The 22,535-nt window shown below is 41.5% G+C and overlaps 1 protein-coding gene and 1 long non-coding RNA gene across 10 annotated transcripts in view; one reads left to right on the forward strand and one right to left on the reverse strand.

Annotated features, from left to right (window-relative positions):
* Positions 1 to 22,535, reverse strand: part of LOC140641182 (uncharacterized) — a 50,865-nt gene that overhangs the window by 22,885 nt on the left and 5,445 nt on the right. For 2 of the 4 annotated variants that reach the window (XR_012037720.1, XR_012037699.1), the window contains exon 2: positions 6,015 to 6,178. The exons of 1 other annotated variant lie outside the window; for it this stretch is intronic. This is a non-coding gene — a long non-coding RNA (uncharacterized lncRNA). Of the gene's footprint in view, positions 1 to 6,014; positions 6,179 to 9,143; positions 10,450 to 22,535 lie in introns of those variants that run through there. One more of the 4 variants, XR_012037701.1, reaches the window with a different exon arrangement.
* PDCD1LG2 (programmed cell death 1 ligand 2) overlaps positions 14,546 to 22,535 on the forward strand; it is a 93,588-nt gene continuing 85,598 nt past the window's right edge. For 2 of the 6 annotated variants that reach the window (XR_012037622.1, XR_012037612.1), the window contains exons 1-2: positions 14,549 to 14,732; positions 14,839 to 14,929. Coding sequence is in view for 3 of the 6 variants with exons in the window: in XM_072840417.1 (XP_072696518.1) it covers positions 14,676 to 14,732; positions 14,839 to 14,929 (148 nt within the window). In the remaining 3 variants the exon portion in view is untranslated. Of the gene's footprint in view, positions 14,733 to 14,838; positions 14,930 to 22,535 lie in introns of all 6 variants that reach the window. The other 4 variants (XM_072840417.1, XR_012037627.1, XM_072840410.1 and 1 more) reach the window with 4 other exon arrangements.

The following is a 22,535-nucleotide window of genomic DNA, read 5'->3' on the forward strand; positions in this document are numbered from 1 at the left end:
TTCGATCCATTTTGAGTTAATTTTTGTATATTGTGTTAGATAACACTCCAAATTCACTTTTTGCATGTGGATATCCAGTTTCCCTGGCACCATTTGTTGAAAAGACTGTTCTTTACTTATTGAATGGTCTTGGCAAGCTTGTCAAAAATCATTTGACCATATACGTGAGGGTTTATGTCTGGGTTCTCTATGCTATCCCACTGGCCCATATGTCTGTCTTTATATCAGTACTGTAGTGTTTTGATTACTCTAGCTTTGTAGTAAGCTTTGCAGTCAGGAAGTGTGAATCCTTCAGCTTTGGTCTTTTTCAAGATTGCTTTGGCTATTTGGGGTCCCTTGAGATTCCATATAAATTTTAGGATGGTTTTTTTTTTTTTAATTTCTGCAAAGAATACCATTAGCATTTTAATAGAGATTGCACTGAATCTGTAGATCACTTTGGGTAGCACTAATATCTTCACAATATTAAGCTTTCTAATCCATGGGATGAGTTTCCATTTGTTTCTTCTTTAATTTTTTCAGCAACAATTTTTAATTGTCATTTTTAAATTCTTTCACCTCCTTGGTTAAGTTAACTCCTAAGTATTTTATTCTTTTTGATGCCATTGTAAATGGGATTTTAAAAACATAATTTCCTTTTAAGGTTGTACATTGTTAGTATATACAAATGTAACTGATTTTTGTGTATTGACTGTATCCTGCTATTTTGCTGAGCTCATTTATTCATTCTAACAGTTGTTTTTTTTTTTTTTTTTGTGGTAGCTTTAGAGTTTTCTACATGTAAGATCATATCATCTCTGAACAGAGATATTTTTATTTCTCCCTTTCCAATCTGAGCATTTTCTTTTTCTTGCCTAATTGCTCTGGCTAGAACTTTCAATATTATGTTGAATAGAAGTGGTGAAAGCAGACATCCTTGCTGGGCTCCTGATCTTGGATGTAAAGCTTTCAGTCTTTCACCATTGAGTAAATTTGCTATGGACTTTTTAATATATGGCTTTTATTATGCTGAGATCGTTTCCTTATATTCCTAGTTTTTTTAATGTTTTTTTTTCATCATGAAATGGTATTGAATATTGCCAAATGCTTTTTCCTGCATCAACAGAGACTCATGTGGGGTTTTTCTTCAGTTTGTTAATGTGGAGTATTATTTATTGATTTTCATATGTTGAACCATTCTTGCATTACAGGAATAAATTTCACTTGGTCATGGTGTATAATCTACTTGCGATATTGCTGACCAGTTTGATGGTATATTGAAGATTTTTGCATCAGTATTCATAAGAGATATTGGTCTGTAGTTTTCTTGCAGTGTCTTTGTCAGGCTTTGGTATCAGGGTAATACTAGCCTCAGAGAATAAGTTAGGAAGTATTCTCTCTTATTTAGTCTTTTCAAAAAGTCTGAGAAAGACTGGTATTAGTTTTATTTTAAATGTTTAAGAGTTGCTTTAATTTTTTATTTATTTATTTATTTATTTATTTATTTTTTGTAGAAAACATTTAATTCCCTTTCTTTCTCTCTCTCTTTTTTGGTATATATTTTATAGCTCTTTTCTTTGTGATTACCATGGGATTACATTTAACATTCTAAAGTTATAACACAAATTTGATTTTATGCCACCTTAACTTCTCTCCCCCCAATAAAAAAAAAAAAAAAGAAAAGAAAATAGTATAGTAGAGTGATTGAGAACAGAGACTCTAGAGTTAGGCTGTTTGGGATTGAATTACAGTTTTGCTGCTTCCTGTTTATTTGACCTTGGGTAAGTTATTTAACTTCTTTGTTTCTTCATGTGTATAATGGAGCCAATGATAATAGTCACTTAAGAGAGCTGTTAGGATGATTACATGAGTTAATTACATGAGTTAAAAAACCTGAAGCATACTGTAAATGCTGAACATGAGTTCGTGGAAGAATAAATTTGTTTTGTCCCTAGGCATGTAAAATTTCTATAAACAAAACAGGATCAGAGCCTTCTTGCAGGGAGCCTGCTTCTCCCTCTGCCTATGTCGCTGCGTCTCTCTCTCTCTCTCTCTCTCTCTCTCTCTCTGTGTGTGTCTCTCATGGATAAATAAATAAAATCTTTAAAAGAACAAAACAAAACAGGATCCGTATCCACCTAAGTAGGCAGTCTGCTCTGTGTAGTCATTCAAGGACTCAGATGGATAATGGCTCTGTAATATTTAGTATGTTGTTTCCAAAATTTCCTTGGGGGTCTCCTTACAGCTTATTAAACTATAAAAGGTAGGGGAGCTCAGTGGAAGGTTTTTATGAGCCAAGTTTGGAAACAGGGCACATAATTTCCTCTCCATTGGTTAGAATTCAGTCACATGATCATACCCACTTGCAAGGGAGGCTGGAACATATAGTCTAGCTGGGAAAAGAGAAGTATATAAATTTGAAAGGAAGAGCTATCAGTGTTGGCTATAGATGAGCATCTGGACAAAACCATATTGGTATTGGTATATCCCAGCAAAGAGTACATTGAATGGAAATAGCTATAATGTCATTGGCTTCTACTCAGGTTGTTTTTAACAAAAACAGCTTTTTGAAACTGGTCATTGAGTATGGTCTAAAAATGTGGATGAAAAAAAATAAAAAAAAATAAAAAAATAAAAATGTGGATGAAGACATTCTTCACTTTAGTACACAGTGTGATTTCTAAGGAACACTAGGGAAAAAATGTCCCTCTGATCTTTTTTTTTTTCTTTTTGTCCCTCTGATCTTAATGCCAAAATAGTTATGTTTCCTCAAGGGAGAAGTTGTTTTGTTTTACTGCCCAATCTCGGAAATATTAATTAACTGTCCAATGGTGGCTTGGAAAGCTTAGAGCCAATTTTATTTTTTCATCCGACTGATATTTACTGAGTATTTACTACATGTCAAGCTTCGAGGTAGATCCTGAAGATTTAAGAGAGAACGAATCAAACATGGCATGGCTCCTGCCTCGTGGAACTCACACTCTAGATGAGGGTCTGAGGGTGGAGGTGGAAATCTATAATAAACAAATACATGACCACATAAGTACAATAATACCAATAAATATGAGACCAAGGTAAATTTAAAAGGTCAGGAACTGATTTTAAACACAGTGAGTGGGGATCCCTGGGTGGCTCAGCAGTTCAAAGCCTGCCTTTGGCCCAAGGTGTGATCCTGGAGTCCTGGGATCGAGTCTCACATCAGGCTCCCTGCATGGAGCCTGCTTCTCCCTCTGCCTGTGTCTCTGCCTCTCTCTGTGTGTCTCTCATGAATAAATAACAAAAATATTAAAAAGATAAATAAAAAATAAACACAGTGAGTAGAGCAGGAACTTCTCTGAAAAGGTAACATTTAACCTGAGCTGTACAAAGTTAGTGTACATCCAGCAGAAGCTTTGAGGTGAGACTGAGCTTGACTTGATTGGGGGAATAGAAAGGAGGCCGGAGTGACAGGAGAGTAGCAAGGGAGGTAGAGAGAAAGGCATGAAATTGAAAAGGGAGCCAAGTAGGACTTTGGGTACATGGTAAGGGTTTGGTTTCCATTCTAAATGTGTTTTAAGTAGGAAAATGATTGATCTTGCTTGTGTTATGAGATCACTTTTGGCGCAATGTAGAAGTGGCATAGAAGCAGGGAGAACAGTCAAGTGATACGCATCATAAGTCTGGGAAAAAGCAGATGGTACCTCGGTCACAACAAGCCTGTATATTCTGACAGGGAGCATGGACTCCTGGCTTGTGCCCGGGAAGAAGAGGAGACTCAGTGGTTTGGCTTTATGCTTATATCCCTCCCTTTTCTTGGCCCACTTTCCATTTGTGGTCTTCTGTTGTATGTTAGAGATCCTTGTGAACAGCCGTAAATCCTTTCTGGATATTCTATATAAGTCCTAGAATCCTAAGATATAGATCCCTCTTTGTCCCAAAACTGATTCATCATATTGCCTAGAAAGAATAAATATTGTTCTTCAAGAGGTTTGGCGTTTCTGGGTAAATAAGATAATTAAGTTAGGAACACAGTTGGGACTTTTAGAAAAAGTGGATCCAGAAACACCCAAACTGCTACTAAGAACAATTTATAAATGTAAGTCATGGAGCTCAGAAAGAAGTTTCTCTTTGATATTTCTCCTGGATTAAATGAAAGAGAGACCCTGGGGAATTCTGTGGACAGTGAGGGAAGCTTCAAGTGTGGTGCCTTTATAAAGAGAGGAGTTAAAATTGGCGAACCAAGGGGTAATGTGGAGAGAGGAAAGTATGACAGAAGACTAACTTCCTCAAAATCAGGATAGTTATGATAGTGCTCTGGTTTGAACTTCAAGAAGTTACTGGAAATGAATGATGTCATACACGCACATGTGCACACAGACATCTACTGAAAAGACACAGCAAATGTCTTCTGCAAGTGAACTTGTGGCAAATTAAAGTACCGCGATTATCCTTAAATCTGCTAGGAGGAAAAGAGGCATTGACTGCTCAGTGTGGGTCTGGACAAGGAGTGAGTATCCTGGCTGTTGTGTCCATAATGGAAATGGAAATGTACTGCTCTCCCTCTTCAGGCCAGCCCTCCCAGCCAGTCCAATTTCCTTCCTTTCCAGCCAATGCACCGCAGTTTACTAACTCTGTCCACTCTTTTGGGTCACTTACTCCAGTAAGTAACTTACTCTGTCTCTTCATTCATAGTATCATGTCATGGCTCAGGCCTCTGGGTGGGCCTTCGACAGCCTTAGGCACCACATTTAACTCAACTATCTTCCTGTTTTATTGGACAGTGAGGTCATAACTTAATGACTTTAGACATGCCATATATGGAATAAAATGGTTGTTAAATTTGGCCACTGAATAACATTTTCAGAAAATTAACAATTTGTAGAGATGTATTTATACGTATGAAGTATCTATGTAAAAAAAAGAAGTATCTATGTATATATATTTAGATAGATGATATAGACATATAAATACACACACATATCAGTGTTTGCATGTGAGAGAGATCGATAATGCATATATGCCTGTTGGATACCAAGTAACTGCAGCCTATGAGGAAAAGACAGAGGGAACAGGAAGGGAGGGTAAAGGGACTAGAGCTGAAGCAAAGATACCCATGTATCTCCTACTTTTAATGCAAAATACGTCAGTGTCAGATAATGTCACAAATTCCCATAATTCTGCCCCTAAAGATGCTGTTCTCTTTTATAACAGGCCAAGGAGGGGCTTCATTCAATCCTCTTTCATTTGTCAGGTTTTGTTTTTTTTTTTAAGATTTTATTTATTCATGAGAGACACAGAGAGAGAGGCAGAGACACAGGCAGAGGAAGAAGCAGGTTCCCTGCAAGGAGCCCGATGTGGAACTCAATCCCAGGACCCCAAGATCAGGACCTGAGCCAAAGGCAGACACTCAATGACTGAGCCACCCAGTTGCCCCTATTTGTCAGGTTTGATACTCTTAAGAGGTCTCTCTTTGACCAACAGGCTGAAGAACTCCCATTGGCTTCTCTAAAATTATCCCTCATATATGTTTTTTTCTGATTATTTTGGGAGTGTTTGGTTGAAGATAGATGGCCATTATTACAAACATGAAGAGGAACACTCATAAATAAAAGAATTTGGAGCTAGACTATGGGAGTTGAATCTCAGTTTTCCCATTTACTAAATATATGACCTTCAGCGAATGGTCTACCCTCTAAGTGCCTCAGTTTCCCTATTTATAAAATGAGACCAACGAGCATACCTACCTTCTCGGGTTGTTGTGAGAGTTAATTGAGTTAATACACATAAAGTACTGGGAATTGCCCTGGCAGTATTTAGACTGTGGTTGTTAGGCTGTATTACTGTTTTCCTCTCCAGCTAGGAATTACTACTAGTAGGACTGGTCGCTCCATTAATTCCTCCAGAGCAGTCCTCTCCCACACCGAGCCTGTGTGATGGAATGTCCCACCCTAGAACAGGGTCCGATGTGGTCAGGAAAGGAGGCTGGAATGAAATAAGTGGAGTGGCTGACTTCTGGTTTAGAGTGAAGGGCCAGGTGTTTCTTCACTTTTACCCACCTGTAGGAAGAGCTCGTCTGAACTGGCCAAGTCCGGATATCGTCCAGCTTGTGTCCATTTCCTTTCCATACTCAATTCATCTTCTATTACTTTCTGGGCAGTAGAAGGTACAGAGTCTCGTGGCCACCACTTGTGTTTCTTGCTGTACATTCCAGCTTTATTTGCTAAGGGAAATGCTCAGGATTATTGGCCAAGTGATAAGGAAAGCTTGAGACTAGGAAAAATCTGTTTCTGACATGACTGGAGCAAAATACCCTTGGACATTATACCCTCAGAAGGTTTCTCAAGTCAAGTGACGTTTGCAGTCAAATGAACTTCCTTACTCTGACTTCCTAGAATAGCCAGATATTCAAAGAAATTGTATGGCACTGGTAGCCTAATGAGATCAGTAAATTCTCCCATTGAGTTCCTTCTCAGATCTGAAAAACTACCTGCTGGTGGTACAGGAACATGTTTGAAACTTGTGGGCAGAGACTGCCTCCAAATATTTGCCCTCCTACAAAATGACCACTGGCCCACTTGCCCTCCCACAACTAGGTCCTGAGTTGCTATAAAAACCACAAGTTAGTGGCTTTGTAAATGCCATCAAGCCAGGTGACTAGCTAATCTGTTTTTCCACAATATGTATTACTCTACCGGGACATATGTCTTCAGGTATATACCCTTTGATCCAGAGATACCACTTACAGCAAGTTTTCCCAAGGAAACAATCAGACAAGGGCCCAGAGCTGACTTGGTGGGGTCATTTACAGTGCTACTGTTTTGTATTATCAACAATATTGGGAATAACATAAATGGCCATCAATAGTGATGGCTTAAATAAATTGTGATGTAGCCATACAATGACATACTCATCAGTTTAACAAGAAATCATGGGATCTATAATTACTGACATGGAAAGATGCTCACAATATCTTTGATGAGTGATAAAAGCAGTTCAGTGGGCAGCATCTTAATATAATGACGTCTCAAAATTACGTTTATATATGTGTGTCCAGAGAGCTATAGTAAATTATGTTCACCAAAGTATTAGCAAGTATTATCTCAGGCATGGGTATTTGGATACTCTTTTCTCTTTTTAATTTTTATTTAATTTTTATTTTTCTTAAGGTTCATTATTTTTATTTTATTTATTATTTTATTTTTCTTAAGGTTTATTTATTTATTTGAGAGAGAGAGAGAGAGAGAGAGAACAAGCTGGGAAGGAGGGTGCAGAGGGAGAGGGAGAAGCAGGCTTCCTGTGAGCAGAGCCTGATGTGGGGCTTGATTCCAGAACTTAAGGATTGTGACCTGAGCCGAAGGCAGATGCTTAACTGATGGAGCCACCCATGTGCCCCTCTTTTCTCTTTTTTTAAATTTAAAATATATTTTACAATGATATACTGTGTCATTTTGCAATTAAGAATTGAAGTTTTTTATATTGTAATTCTGAGGGGGGAAATGAGTTAGGTTTTTTTTTTTTTTTTAAATTTTTATTTATTTATGATAGTCACAGAGAGAGAGAGAGGGGCAGAGACACAGGCAGAGGGAGAAGCAGGCTCCATGCACCGGGAGCCTGATGTGGGATTCGATCCCGGGTCTCCAGGATCGCGCCCTGGGCCAAAGGCAGGCGCCAAACCGCTGCGCCACCCAGGGATCCCATGAGTTAGGTTTTAATCATATTTTTACGAATATGATCATGGGTTGAGCACATCAATCATGTAATAGCATAAGAATAAATAACACTTACTTAGTACTTACTATGTGCTAAGAGGCCCCCTTCTAAGCACTTTCCATGTCTCAAACCACTTAATCTATACAACATTCTACATTTTGTATTTACGCCTATTTTACAGATAATGAAACAGGTACCAAGAGAGAAAGTCATTTGTTCTAATTCCCACGGCTGATATGAGATGAAACAGAGAGTGGACAGAGGTCTGTGATCATGGCCCCTGTGCTGCTCTACATACAGTTCACCTGCTCTTTATCTGCAGAGAGGAGCAGAAGGTGTGGAGGTCTGAGAAGGAGCGAGCAGTGCTAGGAGTAGGACTCTGTCCTCTTGTTCTGAAGGCTCTTCAGCCTCCCCCACCACCCCCCACCTACCTGTTCACTTAACTCCTCTTGGCTTCAATTTCCTCTTTTGGAAAACAAGGAAGACTTCTTAGACCTCCCAACTTAAAATGAATAAGTCCCCTCTATACCATATATAGACCTAGTAGATACTTGTAGTGTGGCACTTATGCTGCCCTCACTGTCACCACCGACATCCTATCTCAGGCTGAGAGACAGGCTTCACTATCCTTCAATGGGCAAGTTGTCAAGACAGGTTAAGAGATAGTTGGATGTTTATGTGCCTACATTCACCACCCTCTACAATAATTCTGTTCATTTGTCATTATCCCCACTGGACGTGAGCTCCTCACAGCAGAAACAATGTCTTGTGCACCTCTGCATCCCAATGCCAGGAACATAACATTGTTTAATTAATAAAAACCCTTTGTGGAGTGAAAAACTGGAAGTTACAGCCATGTGACCATATGGCTTCAGAGTTACAGTCAGAGAAAACAATGCTTGCATATTAATTTCTTTTAGTTTTCTGTTTTCTACCTCATCTGGCACCACATTCAGAGTAGAAATGATCATTCAGTAAAGAAGTCACAAATTTTAACGTGCCCCTTATGCAAGAGGGGCCAGAAGGCCCTCTTTTATATATTAATTACCCAATTCAAGAAATGCAAGGCATTCTATATAAATTTGAAAATCTTATTTGCAAAACTCTTTCTATTAGCTCAGGGGTTTTACCACCACCACTCAGAGCAGTCAAATTCCACAGCTGGTGAGAAGTGGAGCCCAATCTAGCTTCTCTGCCCTCTATGCCCCGTGCTCTCTCTACTTTGCACATACTGCCACCCCTCTGACCGACTACTATGGTCTCTAAATCCCCACATGCCACTAGCTCCGGCATCTTAGGAGACTACCTACTGTCAGAGTGCTTGCATATTCCCCCCACCCCGTGTATAAACTGAAGATCATGACACTGGCTTTTCTGACTAGAGAAAATCAAAGAAGCACAGCCAGATATGAGGCACATATTGCAAGAGCCACTGTTTGTTTTGGGTTCTCATCTTCTTTCCTCCCTTTTAAGTATTTTTCTTCACAATGAAGGCAGTGACCAAAGTAATCAAACCGTGGGATTCTCTAATGCTGAGCCATCAGTTAGGGTACACTGGCTAATCAAAATCACTTAAGGTTTTTTTTAAATGCTTATTTCTGCACCCCAACCATGGAGATTTTCAATCAGGAGGTCTGGGGTAGTGCCCAGGCACCTCTAGGCTTTTAAAGTTCCCCAGGGGATTCTGATGTGCAGCCGGGTTTGGGGAAAACTGATCTGGGTCAGAGTCTCCTCAAAACATTGAGTCAGCTGTCTCCTCCTATCTCTGATTACATTTGAAAAGATGAATCATCATTTCACTTTCTTCTTCTTTTTTTTTTTTTTTTAACTGAGTTGAAACCAAGAGTCAATGTGAGAACTTCTTATTTCCTTTATCTGAGATTGAGTTCAAGTGTCTGCTCCACTTGGTCCAAGCACTGCATCTTCTAAAGTTCTTATGGGCAAAGGACATCAGTCCAGGACTTAGGAGAAGAATCCCTCCTCCATTCAGTCCTGGCATCATGTCGTAGTCCTAATGAGCAATGGTTAGGAAGTCCCTGGATGAAAGGGCTAGATGATACTGTGATTTCTAAAAGAAATAAACATTTGGTCTTTGGTCTCTGTTTCTGTCACAGAGCTCCACAATCCCTTGGAATTTCCTAAGTGATAAGAGCTAAAAAGGTGTTTCTGTTATGTCATCTTCAATTGTGTTGAATGGTAGGACATCTAACTGGTGTACAAGAACTGCTTGGTTGGTGTGAGGAAAACCCCAACACATACACACAAACTGGATGCAGCATTTCTGGCTGGCTCTGGGGATCCTTCAGTCCTGAGTTACTGGGAGCATTGCAGGTGCATATTAGAGTGAGCCAACAGTCAGTCTTGCCTCCCTCTATCCTCCCGGAGATGAGCCAGGACCAGGAAACAGTAGCAGCATTGGGATGCGTGTAGCTTATTTAGTTCCTTAGTTCCACCTTGTCCTCCCCTCAACCACGCTACAAATGAGACCCGGCCTGTGTCAGCAGACAGCAGTAAGGTAACCTCAGGCTCTTCTGCTCCTTTGTGTTATTAGAACAGTCTGATGTGACACTTGAGCAAAAATGGTTAATTCCATTGGCTATCTAGGCAAACCTGATGGTGAAACCACAGGCCAGACTGCAAAAAGGACCGGAATGAGGACCAGAATTTGTCACGCTGTCTCCTTCTCCTCTGCTGCTTTCTTTGGTTTATCTCTGAAGAGCTTCTGTGGGCTACATGGCTGAAGAGGCCCTCTGCCTCCCCATCCATCCTTCCATCCCCCACCTGTTGGGTAGAGAGTGAGCTTCATCATTTTTCAGTCCAATTTCATAATTTGCAGGTCACTTATAACTCAGTTCAGAGCCAGGTCACTTACCAACTTTTTGAGGTAAAATTCACATACCATACAACTCACCAATTTAAAGTGTGCCATTCAATAGTTTTTTGTATATAGAGAGAGTTGTGCAACAATCATTACAACAATTTTAAAAAAAAACATTTTATTTATTTATTCATGAGAGACATAGAGAAAGAATAAGAAGACACACAGGCAAAGGGAGAAGCAGACTTCCTGAGGGGAGCCTGATGTGGGATTCAATTTCAGGACCCTGGGATCATGACCTGAGCCAAAGGCAGATGCACAACCACTGAGTCACCCCAGTGCCCCACTACAATCAAATTTACAGCATTTTCATCATCCCCATATGAAACCCTATATATACCCTGATCAGTCATGCCAACACATCCCCTCCTAGTCCTAGTCTTAGGCCACCACTAACTACATTCTGGCTCTAGGAGCTATCATAGACATTTCATATCCATGGAATTATACAACATGTGATCTTTTGAGACAGGCTTCTTTCACTAGAGGTTCATCCACACTGCAAATGGAATTAGTACTTTGCTCACTTCTGAGGCTGAATGCTGTTCCACTGGATGGGTACACCAAAGTGTATTTATCTATTCATCAGCTGCTGCACATTGATTCGTTCCCCTTGTAGCTATGAATAACGCTGCTATGAACATTGGGGCACACGTGTTTGTATGGATACGTATTTCATTTTCTCTTGGTTATTTTCCTCTCTAGGAGAAGAGTGCTTGGTCATACAATAACTCTAGGTTAACATTTAGGGGAACTGCCATGGTCCAGTCCCACTTGAAATTCCAATCTCATATCCTTTTTAATCGTCCCCCTACTCCCAGAATAGGGTAAACTTGTAGTTTAGTTATCTTGCAGTAGGAGAGGTAAATACCCCCAGGTTGGGTCTGGTTCAGGCCAGTAAGTGGCCTTTGGTAAGATCCTAGGACCCCTGTGCCTGTGGCTTATCTCCGTTTTGTGTCCCCTGAGGACACAGGAACCCTGGAGTCTTTGATGTCACTGAGGGCTACAGGGCCTGGGATGAGGCCCTGAAAACAACCCAACAGCCCTCCCCACACCCAGGCATGGGGTCCTTCAGGAAACCTCCTTCCCACCTTCAGAAACTCCAGGCAAGAATCAGGTGTCACATTTTATTAAGAGCACCCTCAAGCCTCAAGATATCCAGCATCCTTTTCTTTCCCCCATAGATAAGAGGGGAAGAGAACAGAAGACATTCTCTACAGGTCCCTGGAAGTTCCTCCTCCTTGTCTCTGGAATCCCTCTCTGTATTCTACATTAGAAAGGCTAGTGGACAGTTCAGCCTCTGCCACTCCTCCATCCTCCACCCTCATTTCCAAGCTCTGTACCCCAGAGACTTCCCTTCTTGAATCTGACCTTTGTGACTTCAGTAACTTTGTTCTCCACAAGGAGCTGTCTCCCAGGTGCTTTTGTCCCTATGCGTCAGCTGGGTGGAAATGGGACAGGAAAATACTTTACTTTATCCATAACTCCCATCAACCCATTCAACTGAAAACAAAACTCCTTTTTATCTGAGTTGCTTTCAGAGAATTAGCCAAAGCTTGACCTCTTTCCTTCTAAAACCAACACCCATTATTGCTCTGGCCAGAACACCCCCATCTCACCTTCCCTTCCCTCACATTAAGGCTAAGCCCTCTTTCGCAGGCAGGAATCAGATGGGATCCAAGCCACATGTGTGACTCCTATGGGATCACCAGGCTGATCTCTAGTCCCTGGGCCAGTCATGCACCAGGGAAGGCCGGTTTCCTCTTCCCTCTCTGTCTCCAGCTGCCTATGAGTTTCTCCATTTTCAAGAGGGGGCTAGCCATCATCTGCTGTCATCACATTCCAGATAAACCCACATCAAGACCTTGGTCGCTGACTTTGGGGAGGTTGCTAAGGCTGATTCCAGATAACCTGCTGGCTCCTTGCAGTTCTCACCCCTTCCTGGGCTCTTGATCTTTGCTCATTTCCCCAAAACCCTGGCTGCCCTTCTTTCTCACTCTTAGGCTGCCTTCTAAGATGGGAAAGATTAGACTTGTTTTTTGGATCGGAAATAATTAACACTGACTGGTGGTGTACATTGGCGAGGTTATTACTATGCTTATCATATTGTAATATTTATGACCTAAATTCTAATTTTCTATTACCAAATATGTGCAACACGGAGTGATCTGTAGCCTAATCACACCTGCACATGTGTACACGTGTGCGTGCGTGTGTGCACACACACACACACACACACACAATTCAGCTAGGTCTTTCCAGGATCTTCTATTATAAAGGGTACAATGCTAAATTAAATAAATTGGAAACACACATAACCCCTTGGCCAAGTTCTTCAAATGTTTTTTTGTTGCTGTTGCTTAGCAATTGAACTGTACTGTCTAATTTCTGATTTTTTTCTATGTCTTTACAAAAGTCATTTGTGTCTCTGATAAATTATTTAGGAAATAAAATATAAGTAAAAAGACGACACTAAATAATACCACCTGCAAGTCCTCCACCCAGAAACTGTTAACATTTTGGTATCTACCCCTCTGGTATTTTGTTGAGGCATATGGATTTATGAGCCAAGCAAATGTGCAGAGAAATCAGTGTGAATTTTATTTGGGCACTGTTGTCAAAACACCCAGGCATTCCCTTGGTCTAAGCTGAGTCTGTTCCTAAATCTCAGTTGTACAGAGAGGAGCCCAGAGCAAGGAGTGAAGTGGGCAGAGAAGGAGGAGCTTAGACCAGACAAAGGAAGGGATACAGTGAGGAGTGTGGCTCCCTCCTCAAGACTCTGGTGGAGGATGTGGGGGTCCTGAAGATACTAACCTCTAAGGGCCAGACAGGGGACATATGCCCATTCCTCAGACTATCACAGTAGCTGAAAAAGGTGAGGTAAGAGCAGCCATCTGCCCTGACTCTACATGGAGAAGCAGGGCCCCAGGGGAAGGCTGGCTTCCCACAGACACCCCCTCCTCACCTTTGGGGTCTAGGCAGCCAGTCCCTTTTGTAGCCAATACAAGTTTCATTCCTTCTTGTTTGAGGGATTCAGTTAAAAGAACAAGGAGGAAAGGAGAGCACTGCTTTTTCAGAAGAAGCTCAATTAAAGGCAAAGCATGGAGAGAGGACAAGAAAGCATTAGGGAGATATGGCTAAGAAAGCATGCCTTATCTGAGAGCTTCAGAGCCCCGTCCCTGCACATCCCACCCCTATGAGCCCCAGGGGATGTGGCAATAGCAACAGGATGGGTCATCCAGACTTGCATTCAAATTGGCCTTTCCTGCACCTGCTTTGTGTTACTACTGAAAAGCCTCACAATGTAGTAAGACCACAGAGGCCTGAGTTCAAAATCATCCATGCAACTGAGGAAGGGGTGCTAGACCTCAACTCTCTCTTTATATGTAAAATGAGCCTAATGGTGTCTAGACCACGCATTGCTCCAAGAATGAAATAGAGTAGTGTAGTGGGTTAAATAATGTTCCTCAAGTATGTATGTCCACCTGCAGCCTCAGAATCTGTATCTTATTTGAAGTAGGGTATTTGCAGATATAATTAGTTAAGAGGGGTCATCCTGGATTAGGGTGGGCACTGTGTCCTTAGGATGTGGTTGGTGTCCTTCTACGAAGAGGGAAGGACATTCAAAGATACACATAGGGAAGAAGGTCATTTGAGGCTGGAGATAGAGATTGGAGTACATTCTCCTGCTACAAGCCCAGGAGACTGCCAAGGCTTGCCAGAATCTGCCAGAAGCTAGGACGGGGCAAGGGAACATTGTGTCCTAGAGCCTTCAGAGGGAGTGTGGCCTGTGACACCTCATTTCACATGTCTCACCTCCAGAAATGGGAGCAAAGTGTGAGCACAGTCTGTTGGTTTAAGCCACCCAGTTTGTGATAACTTCTTAGGAGAGCACTGGGAAGCTCACAAAGGTACCTGTGTAAAGTTTCTGGTGCAGAGCTAGAACGTGCTGGTGTTCTTTCCCTCCCCTTCTCCTGCCACTGAGCTTGCACCAGCTTCAGGGACACAGGGACACAGTTCAAGGGGTCTCTGAGGGCACAGAAGCCACGCTTAAAAGCAAAACCAAAATTTCTCAGTAGGCTGGGCTTCAGTCAGTTCCTCAGAGCCAGTTTTGATTTGAATTTCCCTCATGTTACAAGGAAGCCTGAGCTGGATGGAGATGACATGTTTTCTTCCCTTGCTTCAAGTACCTTAAGTGACATTTTGTTTTGGCTGTTTATTGGCTTCTGTGAGGGGAGCTGATGCAAGAGCAATCATTTGTTATTGTGCTTTCTTTTACATCTTTTCCTGAGGAGCGGTGCCAAGTTCTGATGTGTCAATTGGTGGAGATTTTCTCCTGCCTTGAACTGGTGTGGCAGACGATGGTGAAGCCACCACGGTTGGGTAAGTGTGAGCAAAATTTCACTCCACATCACTGGAGGCAGGAGGAACTTTGCCTTGGCAATTATGCTCAGGCGCACCAACAGGCTAATTTCTGGCCGTCTCCAAAATAGTGGGATTTCTTCTGCTTGCTTGTCTACTTATTATATGTGGTAGGAAGTTTTAGGAGATGAGGGTTTTTTTTTTCTGCACACAGTAAATGTGCAGTGAAAAAAAAAAGAACTATCTTGCGATTTTCTCTCAGCTTAGAATTTGGGAAGGGTTAATCAAACCTAAAATTTTGCATGTTTTGTTTTGTTTTGTTTTTACATTAGACATCTGTTTGTGGTTATACCTTTGGCAGGCAATCACTGTTCCACACACAGGCCAGCCTGTGTTTACCAGCTATGCTCTAAGTATAAGCTGTTTAAAACAAAGAACAACAACAAAAAACCCCAACCACAATTAAAATGACTTATAATACAGGCAAGCATTATTTTTAAAAAATATATGATTCAATTAGAGCAAGATTAGCTAACTGAGAGAAACTTGCAGCCGTTTTTCTCTATTGCTCACTGCCTAGGTGCACATGGTAGGAAAGAGATGACTACAGGTTCACGTGGGAGAACGTTGAAGTGAGCAGCTTGGGTGAAATTGCCTACAAATAAGGCCTTCTAACGCTGCCCTTCTGTGGTTCCGTGGAAGGGAATCACAGACATCCATTGACAAAATGCACAGTGAGATACTCAAGTGTCAGCAGTAATCAGATGTAGTCTCAGGAGTCAAATGCCAATTGACTGGCTATTCTTCAAGCTCCCTTCCAAGCCTAAGAGTCAATGAATGGATGAATCATATTGCTCTTGTCTCTCAGGAGTGGTCTATGCACGTTCATCACCTGGACTGTCACTCCCAGCAGCTTTTCCTTATCTGTGCCTTCCAGGTGTCTTCTCTCCATATTTCTCTTCTGTGTGAGCCTTTCCCTTCAACTGGAGCTCTTCCTAAGCAAGGACCATACCTTTTAGGTTCTCTCAATCCCACATACCTGGCAGAGTGCTTCAAGACATGTACAGGCACTCACTAGGTGTTTGTTGAGTTGTAAGTGATTTGATTTGATGAATCTACAACTGAATCCCCAGATGTGGGAAGTTTGTGGAAGATACAGGGGGCAACTTGGGGTTGATTTGAGAAGGAGACAGTGCAAATGAACTCAGAGACAGTATTTCAGGTCATGTTCTGAGTTCACTTGGTTTAAGACGCATGGGACAGATTCCACAGGTTGTTGTGTGACATTTTTTATTCCACATAGAAATGTCCAAGTACAGGATGTGCCTTCACTGGGGCATGCTCAAGTTACCATATAATGAAGCACCTGCAGCCTGACCTCCTTCTGTCACAACCTGGCTCCCACAGGAGCCTCTCAGTCTTTAATCGACCTACACAATTCCAGGATGGATGAGCGAATCTGAAAGTTTATCTTGCCCTAATCAGCAAATTGCCTTCCCACCCTCTCTAACACCTCGGGGGCTGGTTCCCAGTTCTTATTTTCCAGACCTTTAATATCAACCCCCTCTGCTTCTTGGAGCTTTCTTCCCTTGGCTCTGAGATACTAAGGTGGGGGAGCTTCTTATATTCTTAGGGCCATTTCTGCTTTATCTTTTTCCCTGGTCTCCTACACCTGCTCTCCTAATTTGGAGGTATTCATCAGAGTTCAGACCTTTTTTCTCTAAGCTACATTTTTATACTCTCCTTCTCAGAGAGTTAATTCATTCCCCAATGTCAATTAACATTTACATATTGGAAATAACTTTTTCTATCTTTCATCCCTGAATTCTATTCAAATATTAGACTTTCATTTTTCTTGAATTGTTTCAATTACTTTGACTCAAACCCAATTCATTTCATAGAACCCAGCTCTAAAACTTGGCTCCTGATCCAGTATTTCCTTTGTCCCACCCTTCTGCAGTGGCATCAGGATTGTCTTGATTGTCAGGCCTCAAAACCACAGTCCACTTGTTGCTTCTCCTTCTTTCCTGAATGGCTGATCACTTGTTAATTGTTTTGACAATTGTCTTATAATAAGTTTCTTCTTCCTCTGCCTTTCTTCTGTTTTCTGACCCTGAATCAGGGGGTTTCAAACATTTGGATTAATACCATGACCCCCTAATTGAGTGACTAGCATTCCATTTCACTCCCTCAATTCTATACAGACAAAACCAAACCAAACCAAAAAACAAAACAAACAAACAAACAAAACAAAAAAACAAAACAAAACAAAAAACAAACAAAAAACCCACCAGCTTTGATCTATTTCAAATACTCCTTTGGTATTTTCTTTTTCTTTTTTTTTTTTTTTAAATTTTTATTTATTTATGATAGTCACACACAGAGAGAGAGAAAGAGAGGCAGAGACATAGGCAGAGGGAGAAGCAGGCTCCATGCACCGGGAGCCCAACATGGGATTCAATCCCGGGTCTCCAGGATCGCACCCTGGGCCAAAGGCAGGCGCCAAACTGCTGCGCCACCCAGGGATACCTCCTTTGGTATTTTCACTTGGTTGTTGAGTAACTATCACTATCTCTTCCTGGCAGGTCTACCTGACATTAAGCCCTTGACATTTTTGTCTCAACCTATATTTCCAGCCTAGATATGCCACTTACAGTCTCCCTCAACAAGCTCTGCATGTGTGAATCTCTGAGATTACTTCTAACATTTCTGTAAGAGCCTCAAGAGTGGCTCCAACTCCCCAAATCCCACTCATCTTGGAAGTATCCTACCAGTCAACTTCAGTGGTTTGGGTATTTTTAGTAAAACCTTTCACATCACTTTTTGCCATTTTTCACATGTACAGATTTTTAGCTTTCTGACTATGTGATCATGTCTTCAAGGGCAAGAACCCTCTCTTACAGGAATCCTTATCTTGATTCCCCACACCTTGATTTGAATTGATTCCCAATTCAAAGACTTGAAAAAGTGGGAGCATAGTTATTTATTGGCTAAAAAGTTGAGATTCAATTTGAATGTAAGTTAAACTTGAACTGAAGTTACATTGACTAATGTCTCCTGATGCCTACCTCAGAGACCATGCCATCAAGAGAAGTAGGTTCCCTAGTAGCCTGGGAGACAACAAGGGCAGGACACCAATCTGAGCAAGACTTTTCACCAATCTAAAAAAAGTGGCCTTTGCTTCTTTCCTTTCTCAAGCCTGAGAACTTGGAACTTCATGACTCTTCGCAGAGCCACCAGAAAATGTTCTCAAATCTTATATCCTATGCTGCTCTGTTCTATTTCATACCATGATGACACCTCAACCACTAGGATGTGTTCATAGGCAGAATTGTTAAGAATTACCCAGAAATTCATTAAGAATGACCTAGAAATTAAGAAATTCAGCTAAGCTGATCACTTGATTGAAAACTGTTGTTTTTGTTTTGTTTTGTTTTGTTTTGTTTCTGCTCATGTTCCAATATATTCCTTAGAGGATACCTTGCCTAACAACAGAGAGTTACAATGAGTATCCACTGCCTGATGGAAGCTCCAACACAAACAAATGCATACTTAAGGAATCTACAATTAAGATAAAAATGAAAAATCATGCAGGCCTGGACAGTAATATATTTATATCCAAACAAAGGTTAATTTTAAAAAGGGAGACTGAAGAGGGAGCATAGTTGTTTGAACGCATTCATTTCATCTCATGGAAAAGAGTCATCTCTATGCTCTGTTGACCAAAGGAGTACCCTACATATGGATGCTCTGTAAATGTTCCTTGAGTTGATCAATTTTGGCAATGCACTCTATAAGTTCTCCAAATACTCTTTCAGGCTTTGCTAGTCTGCATATAAAAGAGCTCATAATTCCCTAATATTGAAGGTTTCCAGAACCTACTCTTTCAGAAAATGCCATTTTCCTAAGGCACCCAGAAGGCAAATATCTCATTGAGATGTCCTGGCATTTTGAGAGAGGTTGGTGAGGGGCTTGAGATACCTTGGGAACATTCTTTTTTTTTTTTTTTTAATTTTTATTTATTTATGATAGTCACAGAGAGAGAGAGAGAGGCAGAGACACAGGCAGAGGGAGAAGCAGGCTCCATGCACCGGGAGCCTGATGTGGGATTCGATCCCGGGTCTCCAGGATCGCGCCCTGGGCCAAAGGCAGGCGCCAAACCGCTGCGCCACCCAGGGATCCCTCTTGGGAACATTCTTTGTGGGGGACAACCTGATAAATAATCTTACTAAAGAGATATTCTTTTAACCTCCCGTCACTTGTGGAAATGCTTCCTTCAACATGCACCTTTGCTTAAGCAATTCCAGGGGTGATGACGTCCTCACCCTATTAGCAGCCCATTCCACAGTCAGTGACTTAAACTGATGAAAATTTCTTTCTTATTTGGAGCCAAAATTATTAACCAAATAAAGTTTTTTTAAATAAAAGATTTTATTTATTTATTCATGAGAGACACAGAGAGGCAGAGACACAGGCAGAGGGAGAAGCAGGCTCCTTGTGGGGAGCCCGATGTGGGACTCCATCCCAGGACCCCAGGATCATGACCTGAGCATAAGGCAGACCCTCAGGTAAGACCCTCAGGTGCCACCCAGGTGCCCCCCAAATTAAGTTTTCTGTTTCTCCATTAGAGGAAGAAATCAACTGGGGGCCAGTAGTCTCAGAGTATGATACTAAATTGCCATGCATGGACTCATTCATTTGTCCATTCAGTGAACAGTCATAATCCATTATAAACAGTTATAAACACTCACAAAACATGCATGCATACACACAAACACGCCCAAAGAAAAACAAAATTGTTATATGGACCTCACACAGTTAAAAGATCTCTCATTCTAGCACAGAACACAGATGTGTAACCAATTATTATACCAGCAAGGAGGTAAATGCTAACACTAGTTAATAGCAGAAAACAATTAAGGCAGAAGGAACAGCTTAGAGCAGTTAGGAAAGGCTTATGTCCTTGTGTTGAAGGCAGAAGAAGGTAAGGCCACTTAAGGAAATATTTATGATCCAAGATAGTTTCTTTGAGCTCAAGTAGAAACTGAGATAGAGTAAAAATAATATTAGACAAAATAAACTGAGATCAGATATGAGAGATTAGAAACTCAGAACACCTGTGAGGACCCAGTCATGGAAAGCACACATTATTATTTCTGTGGCTGAGGCAGGAGGGACCATATTTGAAAGGGTTCTGTAACCCATGCTAAGGAGAATTTTACCTAATAAACTATGGGAGCTATTGAAGTGTTTTTAAGCGGGAGTGCCATGATTGCATTTGATAATTTCGTATTTAGGAAATTCTGCCTGCCAGGTAAAGGACTAGTTCACTCAACCAATATTAGTAGAGTGCCAGCTTCCTGCCAGACACAGCTCTAGGGACTGAAGGATATTAGTAAGCAAAACAGACAAAGATCTCCATCCTTTTAGTGATTATATTCTTAGGGATGATGGCAGCTGATAATCTAACATAACAAATGAGTACATTATATGGTATGTTAGCTGGTAATGAATGCTTTGGAAAAGTGAGAGTCTAAGGAGAGTTGGGAATGTTGGAGAGGTGGTACTATTGTGATTTTGCATGACACTGTCTCACCAGAAAGAGCAAGGAATGGCTCTGGATGTAGGGAGATGAACACTGGCAGCAAGGTCAGTCCTTGGGGCAATGGATCTGGGGAAGAAGTTCCACAGGCCTAGAAGTAGGTTTAGGGACATTTAGAGAATTCCAGAGTCCTAAGAACCCAAATTGTGATGGGCGGTGGGTCAAAATTCCAGAGGACACTCTTAACAAACACCTCACACTGCAGGAAGCCACGTGGCCATTACTGGGTTCTCTATAGCATGGGGCTCAAGGTAGATGTCCCTCTTGCCTGGCCTACTAGACAGATTTAGAATTTTATTCTCAGTGAAATGTTGTACCATCAAAGGATTTTGAGCAGGATGCTCTGCTACAATATAAGGAGGGATGACAAGATACTGAATTAAAGTGACAGCAGTGAGGTATTAGAAAGAAGAACCATCATCCAGAAATATTCTGGCACAGAATTAACAGGGCTGGGGGATGGGCTGGATTTGTAACATGAGAGATGTGTAGGTTTAAAATGACACACCCAAGATTTTGGCTTGAGGTGGGTGTTATAATTATTGGCATTATAGGAAAATGGGGCACAAAGAGTTTTTATGAAGTACCCAGGGCCTTAGGGGCTCATAATTCCTAGACCCAGGATTGGAACTCAGATGTGTCTGACTTTAGTGTGTGAGATTTTAACAAAGGCACAGAAGATACTATCCCTAGAAAGAAGAAGGTGGCTGGTTGGAAAGTACCTTCATAGTAATGTTTTGTCTATCTCTCTGTTGGCCAAAGGCAGCAGTGTACAAGGAAAGTCCCCTAGGATGGGCAAGGAAGAAGAGGAAGTTATAGCCAGGGGTGGATGAGCCAGGCATCCTTTCTGTTGTTAGAACATGTTACCTGCTAATGTTTTGAGCTCTAGAAATAAGAATGCTGGGCAAGTGCAGTATTAAGATGATATCTTGTCTGAGTACATTTGTATTTTCAATAAGGAAGAGAGTCTTCAAGTCCACCTAAGGCCCAGCATTTCCCTATGGAAAGCACTTAATGGAGCTCCCAGTTGTTACCAACTAATAAGTCCCTCCCTAAAGTGAGAACAGGATCCCACTGTGGATCTCACAGTCCCTTTTAGCTACTGCCTCGTTGCACTCTCCCTTTATAGCACTCTTCTCTGAAGCTCTGCCTATACTCTGTTTTCTCTGCACCCTTACCTCTCATTTTCTCTCCACTTTCCATCTCATCTACACCAAATCTACCAATGTCATGCTTAGCAGGCTCACTCATGACCTCCACGCTGCTAATGCTAACTCCCAGGAGCACTGGCTTAACTGAGTACTCCCTCCTTGTAGCACTGTGTCTTAAGTTCCAGATTTCATTATAATTAAGATATGGCGAGGCTAACAGATCAGGAGATAATGGCCATTGAAAAAAAATAGTTTGTTGTGTTCTCAGATCCTGAGAGGAGGCATGCCACACTGCAGTGGCCACACAGAGAAGCACCAGGGTCAGAAAGGAGGTAGAGCAGAAGGGGAAATGTGGCCAGAAGCCTTTATTGTGGTTTCCACAAGAAGGAATGGGCAAGGCAGGGTAAGCAGGCTTAAATTTTCTAGTTTGAAATAGTTCATCAAGATTTGGAACTAGGGGCTGTCCCTTGTTGTGTGGTACCTGGCCCTGGGGTAGTTAGGACAGTAAAGGAGGTGGTTGGAGTTAGGGGTTCTGGATTACTTTGTTTGCATTTGAAAGACGCCCCTTGAGTGAATTGTTTACTGTCTGAAGAATTGGCTAATCCTGGGAGGGGCAGTCCCTGCATGACCAATATGTATCACATTTTCAAAACACCAGAAAACAGAAAATAAAAGACAGGATTAGGTTGCATTTTTGCCCTTCCCCTAAATCTATTTTCCTAATGCTCTCCCTCCCAGAGATCCATACAAGTTGGAATGCCCCACATCTCAATCCTTGGACAGTTTTTCTCCTGTGTTTCCCGGTGGTAATGTCATGCAGCCCCATGGCATTAAGTAACATGTAGACATTGAAGACTCCCAATTTTATCTCCAC

The sequence above is a fragment of the Canis lupus genome, chromosome 1 (genome assembly GCF_048164855.1).
Source record: "Canis lupus baileyi chromosome 1, mCanLup2.hap1, whole genome shotgun sequence".
Lineage (NCBI taxonomy): Eukaryota > Metazoa > Chordata > Mammalia > Carnivora > Canidae > Canis > Canis lupus.